The 14,644-nt window shown below is 33.2% G+C and overlaps 2 protein-coding genes across 2 annotated transcripts in view; one reads left to right on the top strand and one right to left on the bottom strand.

Moving 5' to 3' along the window:
• The window catches only part of Sas10 (UTP3 small subunit processome component Sas10), a 143,181-nt gene extending 130,953 nt beyond the window's left edge, over positions 1 to 12,228 (top strand). Inside the window, exons 3-4 of the mRNA XM_089598543.1 lie at positions 11,351 to 11,994; positions 12,064 to 12,228. Of these exons, the coding sequence (XP_089454669.1) occupies positions 11,351 to 11,994; positions 12,064 to 12,153 (734 nt within the window). The 3' untranslated portion in view covers positions 12,154 to 12,228. The remainder of the gene's footprint in view (positions 1 to 11,350; positions 11,995 to 12,063) is intronic.
• A 101-nt stretch (positions 12,229 to 12,329) lies between these two features.
• On the bottom strand, positions 12,330 to 13,653 carry LOC111643186 (10 kDa heat shock protein, mitochondrial). The gene is made up of 3 exons (XM_023390593.2): positions 13,510 to 13,653; positions 12,639 to 12,806; positions 12,330 to 12,564 (listed from the first exon to the last, which is right to left on the bottom strand). The coding sequence occupies exons 1-3, from the start codon at positions 13,510 to 13,512 to the stop codon at positions 12,421 to 12,423; spliced, it is 315 nt and encodes a 104-aa protein (XP_023246361.2). The 5' UTR covers positions 13,513 to 13,653; the 3' UTR covers positions 12,330 to 12,420.
• Between the last annotated feature and the right edge of the window lie 991 nt (positions 13,654 to 14,644).

The following is a 14,644-nucleotide window of genomic DNA, read 5'->3' as shown; positions in this document are numbered from 1 at the left end:
TGATATAGTTTTTTGAAAAACTGAGGATGTTAATTTCACACCGTCAAAAGTGTCCCGATACACCTCAATTTATCTTAGTACGTATAATATAGATACATTTTCGATTGAGGTGACTGTAGACATGAAAAATAGACTGCTCGTTCTGATGTACGGAGACTTGTGAAGTTGGCGCCCGTAAATATTAAATATTAATATTTTGCACCCATTCAGGGCTTGAACGATTCCTCCTTACTTGCGGATTTATCCTCCACTTGAATTTTTATGTGCGGATCAATAGTTTCCGAGATATTCTCAAAATAAAATGTCGAAAATGGGCGCGGCGCTGAAGTATAAAAAACTTTGTTTTAAGTGCTAAAGTGGGTTAAAATCCAATTCTACCTATATGATTCGATTCCTAATCATTTGCGGATTACGGAGATATACAAATTAATGTAATTAAATGTTACAAAGTTTGTAAATAATGAATTTAATTATTGAGTAAGAAAATCTAGTAACTTTTGTCTACTGAATTTTGGTCCAGTGCTCCGTTCCTGTTGTTTAGTACATGTCGTTTCATTATTCTATTAATTATTAGTTATAAGTTATTCAGCCTTCGGGAGCCGTACCATATAAATTTTTTTAGCTTCGCGGGCCTATGTTATAACATAGGCCGATGTACATAAAAATAGTTATATGGTACGGCCCCTGGTCAATACACACACACACACACACACATATTTTTCGATGACTATGCAATCTAGTGCAAACCCATTTAATAAACATTTTTTTAAATTAAGTACTTGTCAATGTATTACTGACGCTTTGTTTGCATAGGCTCCGTTTGTAGTCTGTTAAGGTCACGTGATCATTTATGATAAGTGCGAGTGAGACACTGAGATGGTGACATCATGCTGTCTTCCTCGCACTTATGATAAATGATCACGTGACCTTAACAGACTTAATAACAAACAGAGCCTCAGGCGAACACAGCCTGTGTCACTTTTATCCGTTTCCACTGGTCGGTAACTTGATCTTCAATTCGCCTGATTAATCGTTTACGCGCGAAATTTGAATGCTTGAGCTGTTTTCTAAAACTTGTTCAAACAAAATTATTACTTGTGTGCTTAGCTGTGTCTTAAAATGATTATAGCTGTACTGCTACTTTTTAGTTGTGTTGCTATTTGTTTCTTGAATAACAACAAATATTAAAATTTCGCGCGTAATGAACAAATATCAGTCCACAGTGTTTGCCACAATAGATTCAAGATATTAGATTCTTAAGATGAAAAATCGGTACCTATTGACAAATAAATTTTTCCTTGAGTTTAAAGTATGTAATGTATGTATGTGTGTGTGTATTGACCCAAAAGCTGAATAACTTATAACTAATAATTAATAGATTAATACCTACTAAAGTTTTCTATTCTGATAAATATTTTGTAGAACCCGCTGTACGGAGGAAACGACGTGTACCGAACAATAGGAACGGAGCACTGGACCAAAAGTCACTAGACAAAAGTTACTAGATTCTCTCACTCAGTAAGTAAATTCATTATTTACAAACTTTGTGACATTTAATTAAATTAATTTACATACCTCCGTAATCCGCAAATGAGGAGGAATCGAATCATATAGGTAGAATTGGATTTTAACCCACTTTAGAACTCAAAACAAAGTTTTTTTACTTCAGCGCCGCGCCCAATTTCGACTTTTTATTTTGCAAATATCTCGCAAACTATTGATCCGCAAATAAAAATTCAAGTGGAGGATAAATGCGCAAGTAAGGAGAAATCATTTAAGCCCTGAATGAGTGCAAAATGTTAATATTTAATATTTACGGGCGCCAACTTCACAAGTCTGATGTACGGCGCTGAAGCACAAGTAAAAAGAGACACAATATCGAACGTGTAAATCTGTCCCTCTCGCACATTCCTACCTTTGTCAATGTACGAGAAAGATAGATACCCCACGTTCGGTGTTCTGTCTCCTTCTATTTGTGCTTCAGCGTCGTAACATAAGAACAAACAGTCTATATTTTTTATATGTCTATGATTTCAGATCACGTAAAATATTTACAGAGGAGGCCGTTTAATTCGTTGAGCGGAAAATTCAAACATTTAATTCCCATTGGCTGATTCGATCACATAACATCTTTCATTAGTCAAGTTTATACTTCCGGCTCAACGAATTAAACAGCCTCCACTGTACGTATAAAAAATACATGATTAAATTATAACGAATTTTCCAATGAATAGAAATACTTGTTACGCATACTTTATACGTATTTCAACATTCCGTTACTGTTAAAATCACACTTACTGGCCATAGAAAAGTATTTTACCGTCCTCCGCGTGGTTGGTACCCCTTCGTTTAGCTCGGGTGACAATTTTCACGCAAATGACGTTAAATACTTTCTATCTGACGTTAAATACTTTATTTCCTACATAGCAGTCAATGCGATTTGTAACAGTAAGGTCAATAGTTACATAGTAAGTAATACTACCTTCACTAGTGGCGGAATATACTATTTTTGTCAAACTTGAAAAAATACGAATTCTGTTGGAGCGAAAAAGTATAAGTTCCGACTACAAGAAATATTCGATTTTATTGCAAAATTTTTTGCAGCTTAAGGAATTTTATGTTAATTTAAATGGTTCGAAAAGGAATGCTGTCTTGCATTTAAAAACCACAAGTATTGTTGGTGCGAAAAAAAGCAACAGTACTAACATCCCGAAAAAGTAACGAGTTCTGATATCCAAAAAAATAAGTTCTGACCACGAAATATCAAGATTTTCATAATGAAATTTGTGCGTTTAGAAGAATTTAACGTTGAACAATATGGTCCATACGTTTTTTTTTCTCACTTTGCAAACTGCAAGTTCCGTTACAGTAAAAAAAGATCAATTTAGTGAGCAATAAGGTATTGATTAAAATACATCACATAAAATTAAGCTATCTGTTAAAAAAAAAAGCTGGTTTGTCAGCTAATAAATTAACTGATTTGTGATACCAAATTGGCAGCAGATTTTTTGTACATTAAATTTTCTTTACTAGCAATCATCATTTATTTGTATTAAACAATGCGAAGAAAATAAGTAAGTTAATAACAATGCTGTAAAATTAATATTTGAAAAAAAAATCCTAGTACCTAAATACGAAAAAAACACAAGTCCCAATCAAGAAAATAAAAACTTTGCTTTACAAAAATAATGTGTTTTTAGGTAGTTTCAGTTACTTGCGAATACTTAAAAAGTGTAATTTAATAAAGGTTATACGTAGTGAAAATTAAAAGTTATGCAATGATGAAAAACTACGAGTCCCAATAATTTGATAAAAAAATAACAATTTTCAGGAAAAACAATATACGTTTTTAGGCATTTCATATATCATAAATATTCGAAAATGTGATTTTTTCAGTTTAATTTCTCAGAAATTTACAAGTTCCTTGATCACAAAAAATAGAAGTTCTACGAGTGCACAACATTACTAGTCTTAGAAAGTGACAAAATTAGTAGACATAATAAAAAAAGTTTAAATTTTCATGTAACACAAGGTGCGTTTTCAGTAATTTAGAGTAGATCATAAATATTAATAAATGAGATTGTTTCTGAAAAATGCATACGTTTTGTAAGCACCTGAAAATACAAGATATATGAGTTTGAAAAATTAAACGCTGTGTCTATTTGCACCTTATATATTATCCATACGCATGCGCCTCGCTCGCCTCGTTGTTCGCAGCAGAAGGCAGAGATCGGTAGAGACTCAGAGAGATTGTTAACGTCAATGATACGAGGTAAGCCGACTTTTTGACACTAATCGGGGTGACCCGCCGCGGCCAGCCGTCAAACCGGGCGCAGTGCTCTCAAAAGCCGCATCCAAAGGAGCGCAAAACTCAAATTGACTAAATAAAGCTAAACGCAAAAACCCACATAACTCGACAGAATTTAAAACATACAAAATATATAAATCCCAAGCTAAAAAAATCAATCACCCAATACTATTTAACCCAGCAACCTGAAACGCCTACTGGCCACTTTCGAATTTAATGCTTTGAATAATAACAAAAGCACCACAAATCATTACACAACCCAAGGCGCTTACTCGCCGCTTTGTTGATTAATAAAATAATTAAAATACCACAAGCGCCAATCAAAAAACAACCCAAGGCGCTTCCTGGCCGCTTTGTTCATTAATAAAATAAATAAAATAATACAAGCACCAATCACCACACAACCGAGGGCGCTTACTGGCTGCTTTATTAATAAATAAAAAAATTAAAATAACACAAGCCCCAATCACCACACATCCCGTAGCGCTTATTAGCTGCTTTGTTAATAAATTAAATAATCAAAATACCACAAGCGCCAATTACCACACAGGTGCGCTCACTAGACACGTTATATACCAATAAAATATATAAAATGACACAACTTCCTGTCACCACACAACCCGGTGCGCTTACTAGACAATTTATTATCTAATAAAATAAATCAAATAACACAAGAGCCAATCATCATACAACCACAGGCTCTTGCTCCCCACTTTGTTAGTTTATAAAATAATTAAAAAACCACAAGCGCAAATCTTTACACAACCCGTGGCGGTTACTGGCCGCTTTGTTAATTAATGAAATAATTAAAATAACACAAGTGCCAATCACCACAAAACCCGAGGCGCTTACTAGCCGCTTTGTTAACAAATAATATAATTAAAATACCACAACGCCAATCACCACACAAGTGTGCTTACTCACCACTTCATTGATTAATAGAATTGATGAAATAACGCAACCGCTAATCACCACACAACCCGGTGCGCTTACTGGATACTTTGGTAACGAATAAAATAAAAAAAAAGAAACAAGAGCCAATCGTTATAGAACCCGAGTCGCTTACTGGCCGCTTTGTTAATTGATGAAAAAATTAAAATAATACAAACGCTGATCACCACTTATCCCGGGGCGCTAACTGGCCGCTTTGTTGATGAATAAAATAATTGAAATACCACAAGCGCCAATCACAACACAGGTGCGCTTACTGGACACTTTATATACTAATAAAATAGATAAAATAAGACAACTTCCAATCACCCAAAAACCTGATGCGCTGACTAGACAATTTATTAACTAATAAAGTAAATAAAATAACAGAAGATCTAATCACCACACAACCTAGCGTGCTAACTAGACACTTTTTTAACTAATAAAATAAATAAAACTCACTTACCGTTTTGTTAAATAATAAAATAATTGAAATAATACAAGCGCCAATTACCACACAACCTGAGGTGCTTACTGCCGGCTTTGTTAATTAATTAAATAAATAAAATAACACAAGCGCCAATCACCACACAACTCGGGGCACAGACTGAACACCATATTAACTTATAACAAAAATAAACTAACACAACTGCCAATTACTACACAACCCAGTGCGCTTACTAGACACTTTATTAACTAATAAAATAATAACAATAACACAAGCGACAATCACCACGATTTTCGAGGCGCTTACTGGAGACTTTATGAACTGATAAAATAAATAACATAACACAAGAGCCAATTACCATACTCCTCGGGGCGCCTTCTTACTGCTTCGTTAATTAATAAAATAAATAAAACAGCACAAGCGCCAATAACCTCACAACCCCGTGCGCTTACTGAACACTATTCACTAATTAAAGTAATATAACAACAGAACTGCCAATTACCACACATCCCAGTGCGCTAACTGGACACTTTATTAACTAAATATATAAATAAAATAACACAAGTGCCAAATACTATACAACCCGACGTGCCTACTGGTAACTTTATTATTTAATAATTGTTCAAATAATAACAAAAGCACTTATTACTCAACAACCTAGGGCGCTTTTAGGTCGCTTTATGAATCAGTTAAGCTATATATAACAGTTTTAACAATCTTGGTTAAATAGCGAATAGCGCACTTTAATAATGTAATGCTTTCTCATTCAATAAAGTAGCATGTCAGTGCCTTGGGTTTGCTGGTAATTAGCACTTATATTATTGTTTAGTTTTTTATTAGTTAATAAAGTGTCCAGTAACCACTCTAGGTTGTGTGGTGATTGGCGGTTGTATTGTTTTAATTATTTCATGTGTTAATAAAGTGTCCAGTAAGCCCCCCGGGTTGTGTAGTGATTGGCGCTTGTGTTACTTTATTAATTTTATTAATTAACAAAGTGGCTAGTAAGCACCCCGGGTTGTGTGATGATTGGTGCTTGTATTATTTTATTTATTTAATTAATGAACAAAGCGGCTAGTAAGCGACTTCAGTTGTTTTGTGATTGGCGCTTGTGGTATTTTTATTATTTTATTAATTGACAAAGCGGCGAGTAAGCGCCTCGGATTTTATAATGATTTGTGGTGCTTTTGTTATTATTCAAAGCATTAAATTTGAAAGAGGCCAGTAGGCGTTTCAGGTTGCTGGGTTAAATAGCATTGGGTTATTGGGTTTGATAGCTTGAGGTTTATTAATTATTACACTCATATCCTAAGAAATTATTTTATTGTCATAAAATTACGAAATGGCCTTGCTAACGATAAGTATCAAATTACTTTATAGAATAAGTATTAAAAATATATTTATTTTGACACGTAGGAACAAAAGGGCTTATAACAATATTTTTAAATTCAAATTAAACATATACATAAAAAGAAAAAAAACCAGAATGATGAACCGCATAATAACAAAAAAAATCTGCTGACTGTTGGAATCGATCCTAAAATAGAAATACAAAAAGCGCAGTGGCAGAAGCCCTAACTATTTTAGCTATCGATAGTTTGGGTGAAAGAGATCTTGAAGTCGGATATGTTCATTGACAACCTCAGGAGCTTGTCCAACAGTTCATAACAATTATGATAATGAAAAATAATAAATTAGTGGTTATAGCTGAACTGCCATCCTTAAAAAACTGCTGAATATTTTTCAAAATAATACTGGATTTAAAAAATAAGTAGGTATTAACGAACATGAAAACAAATTTGTTTTGAAACCAAATTCTGTTCATATAATTGTGAGCATATAGTTCCACGATTTAATTGAATCAGACTGATAAGACAACATTGATGCAAGAGCGGTGGAGCAAGATTCAGTTAAATATATACAGCATATACTCGGTTGCAGTCAAAAGAGAAAAACTCGTGTTGTCGCTTGCGTTGGCTGTGCGGTCAGATATGTAGCTATATATATAGTCGACGTTTCCGCTCCTGTCCTCGTAGGCACACATTCGGTATACCCCTTCCACGTGTCACCAAAATGTGCGTCTATATGCTCATTTTCACGCAAATTCACTCCTCTTCTCGTAGGTGCACGCCGTCCGATACGAGTCTCGCTCTCTCCTAAAATGTGCGCTCGATTTGACGGCTGGTCGCAGCGGGTCGCCCCGATCAGTGTCGGAAAAGTCGTCTCACTTAATAGCATTGGAGTCAGCAACCTCTCTACTCATCTCTGTTCGCAGGCTTCGCTTGTATTGCTTGGAAAAAAAAAAACTTGGACTATAAGTACCGGACAGTATAGAGTAATAGAGTTGCTCATCGCGCATGCGTATTTACTATATTCTATTATTCTTTATTCTAGTATCTACGTTAGGGTCAGATTACATGGAGTCTGGCAGTCTGCAGACTGGCATAATCGCGCTAAGTTTAAAATATGTTTCAATATTAATATTTAAAACCTGTTACGTAAGCAAAGAAATAATTATCGTAATACATTGGCATTCCTGTATTAACTAATATTTATGAAAAAAAAGGCGACGAAAAACGTTTTGTCCCAGTTACATATTGTTATACATACCAGGTTACATCAGTGACCCTACTGACCGACTGTGCGATGTTAACATAAATCAATAAAAAAAGTTATAAAATAATATTTGACACGTTTTATTGTAAATGAAATTGATTTTAACTAAGCCTTTATTCTGTTATGACAATAATTACAAGTTTTTCTTTATTTTACTAAATTATTCTGAGATGTTATAATTTAAACATAATTTAAACTTAGCGCGATTCTGCCAGTCTGCAGACTGCCAGACTCCATGTAATCTCACCCTTATTACGTGGATATACGGTGCGAATAGATACTACGAAAATTAAAAGTGCCACAGATGCAAAGAGTTTCAATTTTCGATAAAAAGGACAGGATTTTCAAAATATGAAGCATGTATTTTCATATATTTTAAGACGATTATATAAGTTCTAAAGCGGGTATTTTCGGGTAATTTTATGGATTTTATTCTAAACAATAAACAACTTTCACGACCACGTAAAAATACAAGTCCCACGAGTGCAGTCCTGATAGAAAAATTATGATTTTGATAGTATACAGAATATACGTTTTAAGGCATTTAAAATCTACTATAAAAACTATAAAAGGGTTATTTTTTTGTATTTTAATGAAAAAAATTTGACAAGTTTTGCAATCAAGAAAATGTACGAAACCCAAAAGTGCAAAAAATTAAAAGTCCAAATAAAAAAAATTAAAATTTTAATCATACACAACTTGCATTTTAACGAAAGTTGTAATTTTCAAAGATCGAATAAATACTCTTCTCGATCGTTTTAATCAACTTAAAACTTCCCAGATCAAACACATTCACAGCAAAAATTTTGGATTTTTTTAGTCGACACTAATGTTTTTTGCGCTGCTAGGAGTTGTATTTTATTACTCGACTTAAACTTAGAAAAAATTTTCAAAGTGTGGAAAAAATTACTTTTCTGGACGATTTTAATTGACTTGAAACTCCCCAGAAGGCACACATTTTATCATAAAAATTTTAATGTTTTGTAGAGGGCACTAGTATTTTTCTGCTCGAAAAAAAATGTAAGTATACTTCGAAGTGCAAAAAAAAAAAAAAAGTGTTTTAGACTGTTTTAATCAACTATAAGTTTTTCGAAACGCATCCATTTCATCACATTTTAAAATATTCGTAAAATTCACATTTTGGAACTTTTTTAATATACATTAAATGCCTAAAAACTCATATTGTTTCATAAAAAATTTTACTTTTTTATCACGGATTGTAATTCTTCACACTCTCTGGGACTTGTATTTTTTGGTAATCACAGAACTTTTAATTTTCACAATGTATAATATTTTTTAAATTATACATTTAAGTATTCGCAAGTAACTAAAAATAACTGAAAACACAATGTTCTCATTTTTTTGATTGGGACTTGTGTTTTTTTCGTATTTAGGTACTAGGATTTCTTTTTTCAAATATTAATTCTATAGTATTGTTATCAACTTACTTATTTGCTTCGTATTGTTGATATAAATAAATAATGATTGTTTGTAAAAAAAGTTTAGAAAGAAGAAAAGATAATATACAAAAATCTGATAATAATTTGGCATTACAAATCAGCTAATTTAACTTTTCTCAGATCACGGATCTAATTTTCCCCTTTTATTTATCCCTCACTCTCCTGTAAGAGTTCCAGAATGCATAGTTTTGATAATGGCAAAAAAAAATTTTTTCCTTTGGAACTTGTATTTTTTGCTTTGATAGGACTTGTATTTTTTTGCACAGTCAAAAAATCAGCTGACGATTTGGGATCAGAAATCAGCTGATAAATCAGCTGCTTTTTATTAGCAGTGAAATGTTTAAAGAATAAAAGCCATAATTCGTTATATGCGTATTTTACATGTATTCATTGTGCAAGCATATTCAAGTGCACAAATATGACCAATTATAACGCATCTCGAGAAATTGTTATAATAAAATTTTATCCTTTGTTTTACTTAATATACATAGTCTACATAAATCTGAATAATTTATAGTTGATACAAATAGTTTTTGTTGATTATCAACACACTTTACATAATCCATCGACTTCACATCAATAGTGTACGCATAATTCAATTGTATTAAAATATAATAAGTAAAAGTTAATAAAACGACACTAAATAAGTCATAACGCTTAAACTTGACTGTTTTTATAAAAGTTACCAAACGGACGCATAATCACTTCAAGAACTTAACTGGATTAACGAGAAGATCCGCAAGGATCGCGTCGTCTACCTTAATTTTCTAGAAAATCAATGTGGACTGCCCTTGATTGAATAAAAAATTAATTTAAATTGCCCTTGAAATTTGTTTAAATCACTTAGAAAACGGCTGGAAATCCGGGTTTTATCTTGCAACTGAGCATGTCTGCACAATAATAATTCATTGGAACAACTGCGCTTAAGTAATTGCGCCAATCTGAGCCTAACTAATGCAGGCTGAGCCTATGTATGAGTCGAATTATGCTTTATTTTTCTAAACTGAGTTGTACTATATGCTGCACGAGTACAAACTAAAATAATAAAGTTTAAGTCCAACGTTGTATAATTCGATACTGTAATCTAGGCCACACTGAGTCAAACTGCACTGTTTTGAAGTAAACTGTGCTACAAAAAGCCAAACTGTACCAAATGTTCAAATTGGCCACAGTTTGGCTCTGTTTATCCTAGTTGGATGCAGTTGGTTGCAATGTATAACTCAGAAACTATTTCCTCTCGGGTACGCTTGAGAGCCGAGATTTGGATGTATTTTTAAGAAATAAGAAATCCGTTAAGAACGTCATTGGAAACCTTAATAAAGACGTGAAGGTCCAACTCCTAGCAAATGCTCTAGGATAAATATTGGCGGTAGCGTAAATAGCAGAGCAGGTAGGCAAGATTAAAGTTGGATTTATCTCTGGCCGTGTTAAAAGGATATTAAACACGTGACTAGATACTTCCTCTGCCAGGAGTATTGGACATGTCGCGTCATAATGCAAAGGGATAGATAGATCTATAAGCTGTGATTCCGGTGTGGCAGGTGAACCATTAGAAAAGAGACTTAAGTCAGACATAAACATGGAAGCAAGGCTCCACAGAGGAGTCTCTGCGGACCCACACTGCGCTTAGGACGTTTAGTTACCGCACCTATAGAAAGCCTCAAGCACATAGTGGCGCTTGCAATTAATGTAGCCTACGAAAGAGGGCTAGAGAAGGGTGATGGTTCTCAGGGACCCTGAGTCCTTTTCAGAATCGGCACCTCTAGCAACTGTTGGCGAGCTCTTTTGCGAATGCTGTGATATACGATGATATACCAAAGACCCTACCTTGAAGTAATGCTGACACGGTTCCAATGATTGATTTAAAGCCACGCGGCAAGGGGGGTTTAAGTGGGTATTAAGTAGTGGTTTAACAAAAAAAAATCCACGGAGTCCCACACTTCGACTGTCTTTGCGGTGTGCATCAAGGCATTTCCCTTCCCTCTAAAAAAAAAAAAAAAAAAAAAAAAAAACTACTAATACTACTACTATTAGTTTCATCATTATTACACTGCATTAAAATATGATGTAATGTATTTATCTTTATTTCAGAAAGATTGGCCGAAGCAAAAACAGCATTAGAACCATTTTTGAGCTTTTTCAACGACCCTAATCATAATAATACCTTGGTTTCAAAATTCATCAAAGTTAAATATGATATGATATTGCATTATTGCACAAATATCTCATTCTATCTTGTTTTGAAATCCAAACAAGATTTTGCAGTTACACATCCTATCATAAAGAGATTGGCACAATATCGAGATTTACTGTCTAAAATAGAAAATAATCAAGATCTCTTGCAATATATCACAAGAGTTTTACAAGCAAATCGTAATAATTGCTCTTTTAACCAATTGAAACAGACCATTGAGAGATGTGCAAATTATAAAAATACATCTAAAAACCCAAGTGAGAATATAGAAAATAATTATACAATTGTTGAGAACGCGATTGAAAATAGATTGTTTGTAAAAGATGAGCCAAGCAATTCTACATATGAGGATCCTGATTTTAGTACCATTGTATTCAACGAAGCAATGGAGATCAGCGGATTTGATGGAGAAAAACGAAGCATTACACAGAAAATGGAAAAAAATAGAGGATTAACACCATATAGAAAAAAGGAATTACGAAATCCCAGAGTCAGACACAGAAACAAATATCGTAAAGCTAAAGTTTCTAGAAAAGGAGCTGTAAGTTTTTTTACTCATCACATAACTCATTATAACTAACATTTATTCTAACAACAGTAATCTTTCTAGGTCAGAGAAATAAGAGAAAAAACTCAAAGGTACAGAGGAGAAAAGTCTGGTATTAAAGCTAATATTTCAAAAAGTATCAAACTTAAGTAATAATTTGTTCTAATACATTAATTCTCACACATTTTTATAAAGCTTTTACTACTGACAAATAAAAATATTTTTTTTTAACAAATGAATTATACATATGAATAAAAACTGTTCCATAGCATTAGAGTTTGGAAGTGTATTACACACATTTACTTGCAATTTTATTAATGTAGTAAATGAAATGAAAAAAAATTTTATTGAAAACACACTTAACATATTTTTGTTTTAAAATTAAGCAAAAAAAGTAAGATTATACTTTATCAGAGAACTTCATTTATCTAGTTTTGCTAAAATATCAGATTCACGAAATAAATGAAATTCCTTATTGTCTTCGAGTTCAACTTTGGTTCCACCATATTCAGGAAGCAAAACTAAATCTCCAACTTTGATGGTTGGTGGAATATGTTCTCCTCTCTAAAAAAATTATAGTAAATGATTGATAAATGACTATTTGTAAGCAAATTTTAGTAGATTGTCAGGAAACTTACATCGTTTCTTGAACCTGGACCAATCGCTATAACGGTACCCCTAAGAATTTTTCCTTGGGCTTTTTCAGGAATCATTATACCACCTTTGGTTTTAGTAATCGCTTCTGCTCTTTGAATAAGTACTCTGTCAAAGAGTGGAATCAACTTTTTGGCAATAGCTGCAGATGCCTGCAATAAATAAAATTTTTATGAGAAAAATGTTTTAATTTTTTACATTATAAAATAAGTATTATAAAATCATGATAGATCATTAAGTATAATTTGGAACTAGTTTTAATTGTGGTAACTAATACTCATAATGAAATGATGCTTGCATTTTTCACTTAAGTGCACTGTATTCCACTAGTTTAATACTGTGCATCATACCAATTATTTTTATAAAACAAGACTGTAGTTGTAAAGGTTTAAAAAATAGTTAATTGCCATATTTGTGTTGGAATTGTTTTGGAAACTGAATTTTTTCTTCTACATTAAAAAAGCATACATATTAACTTATGTGTAAAGTAATTGTGATCATTTTAGAAATATAGGCAACTATAATGTCACACGACATATCAAAGTGTTAAAATGACATTTTATTTGTACTGACTGAAGCTACGTATATAATTATTACGCAACTTTCTTTTAATATACTGGAGTATTAATTTAGTGCTTGTTTACTAAAACCCTACTTTCTAACTAAATAAGGAGTAGCCATAATTTTTTTAGGTTAAACGGGTTATGTAATCGTCTTCATTTAAAGAGAATCCATCACTTAAAGTCAAGCACGTGACTGAGACTACTACGCGACACGAAGACGTACGATAAAGACTGACATTTGAGATTGATGTAATTAACAATAAAATCACTTACTGCTTAATCAAAAACTTACCATTATTAGGATTTTTATCCAGAATCGAGGATGTATGAAAAGAAGAGTATTAATTTCGAGCTTGCGTTGATGAACCAAGATGGACTAAAACGAGCGCTGTGTTTCAGTCCTGACCACGGTGTAAGATAAACAGGTGGTCTTATTGTCCCTAATGCCTGCAGTAAATTTTTGAGAACATTTTGTGTCATTTCCGCTTTCTGACACCAGGTGTCGCAACAAGAAACTAGGACCGAGCAGAGGAGCACCTGAAGCCAGTAAGCACTGAAACAGAGAAATAGAAATAATGAATGTAATTGGAAAATTATACTGAAATGTGTATTAACTGATTTGCATATTTATAAATTAATATGGGCAACAAATTTTGTGTAAAAAACTGTAAAACTGCCTCAACAATGTAAAGTGGACCAAATAATGGCGAAAGCCTTTATAAATCTTAGAGCGAGTTGATTTAAGTGGCTAAATGAATATTTTTTAAAGCAAATGACATACTATTACTTTCGCTACTATTAAACTGGTGTTCGCCAACACTAGTAGTATGACTGTATAAGTCTGTGTATACGCGAAACGGTACGCAATATGTACAGTGTTGGGTGAGAAGGATATGAATTTACATTTTTATCACTAGGACCTATATATAGCTACAGATCCTAGTGAGAAAAATGCAAAAGCTAAATAGGAGAGGGGAGGAGGCCAGTGATTCTCCCCAAATGTAACTGGAAAAAATTGTGGGAAATTCAAATTGGCTATGTGGTGCAAATACCCAGAAAACTCGACACAATTACATGCACAATAACTTTATAAACTAATCCCAAGCTATTTAACCCAATAACCCAATGGGCCAATAAGCAGCCTCATGAGTTTAAATAAATGATGAAATTTATTTAATAACAAAGCAAGCGCCAATTCCCACATAAACCAAGGCACTTACTGGTTGCTTTGATTATTTATGATTGATAAAATAATACCGCAAGCGCCTATCCCCACACGGCCGGGGGAGCTAACTGGTTGCTTACTAAACTTACTATAAATAAAATAATAACGCAGGCGCCTATCTTCTTACAACCAGGGGAGCTTACTGGTTGCTATAATTATTTATGATTAATAAAATAATACTGCAAGCGCCTATCACCACGCA

The sequence above is a fragment of the Copidosoma floridanum genome, unplaced genomic scaffold (genome assembly GCF_036245765.1).
Source record: "Copidosoma floridanum isolate Cflo_tuat_1 unplaced genomic scaffold, Cflo_Japanese_pri ptg000006l, whole genome shotgun sequence".
Lineage (NCBI taxonomy): Eukaryota > Metazoa > Arthropoda > Insecta > Hymenoptera > Encyrtidae > Copidosoma > Copidosoma floridanum.
This window is presented reverse-complemented; position numbering and strand designations above follow the sequence as displayed.

What these genes read in the sequence shown, in the direction of transcription:
- LOC111643186 (XM_023390593.2), bottom strand. An exon ending in GTCCAGGTTCAAGAAACGAT is followed by an intron (nt 12,565 to 12,638) that starts GTAAGTTTCCTG and finishes TAATTTTTTTAG; the next exon opens with AGAGGAGAACATATTCCACC.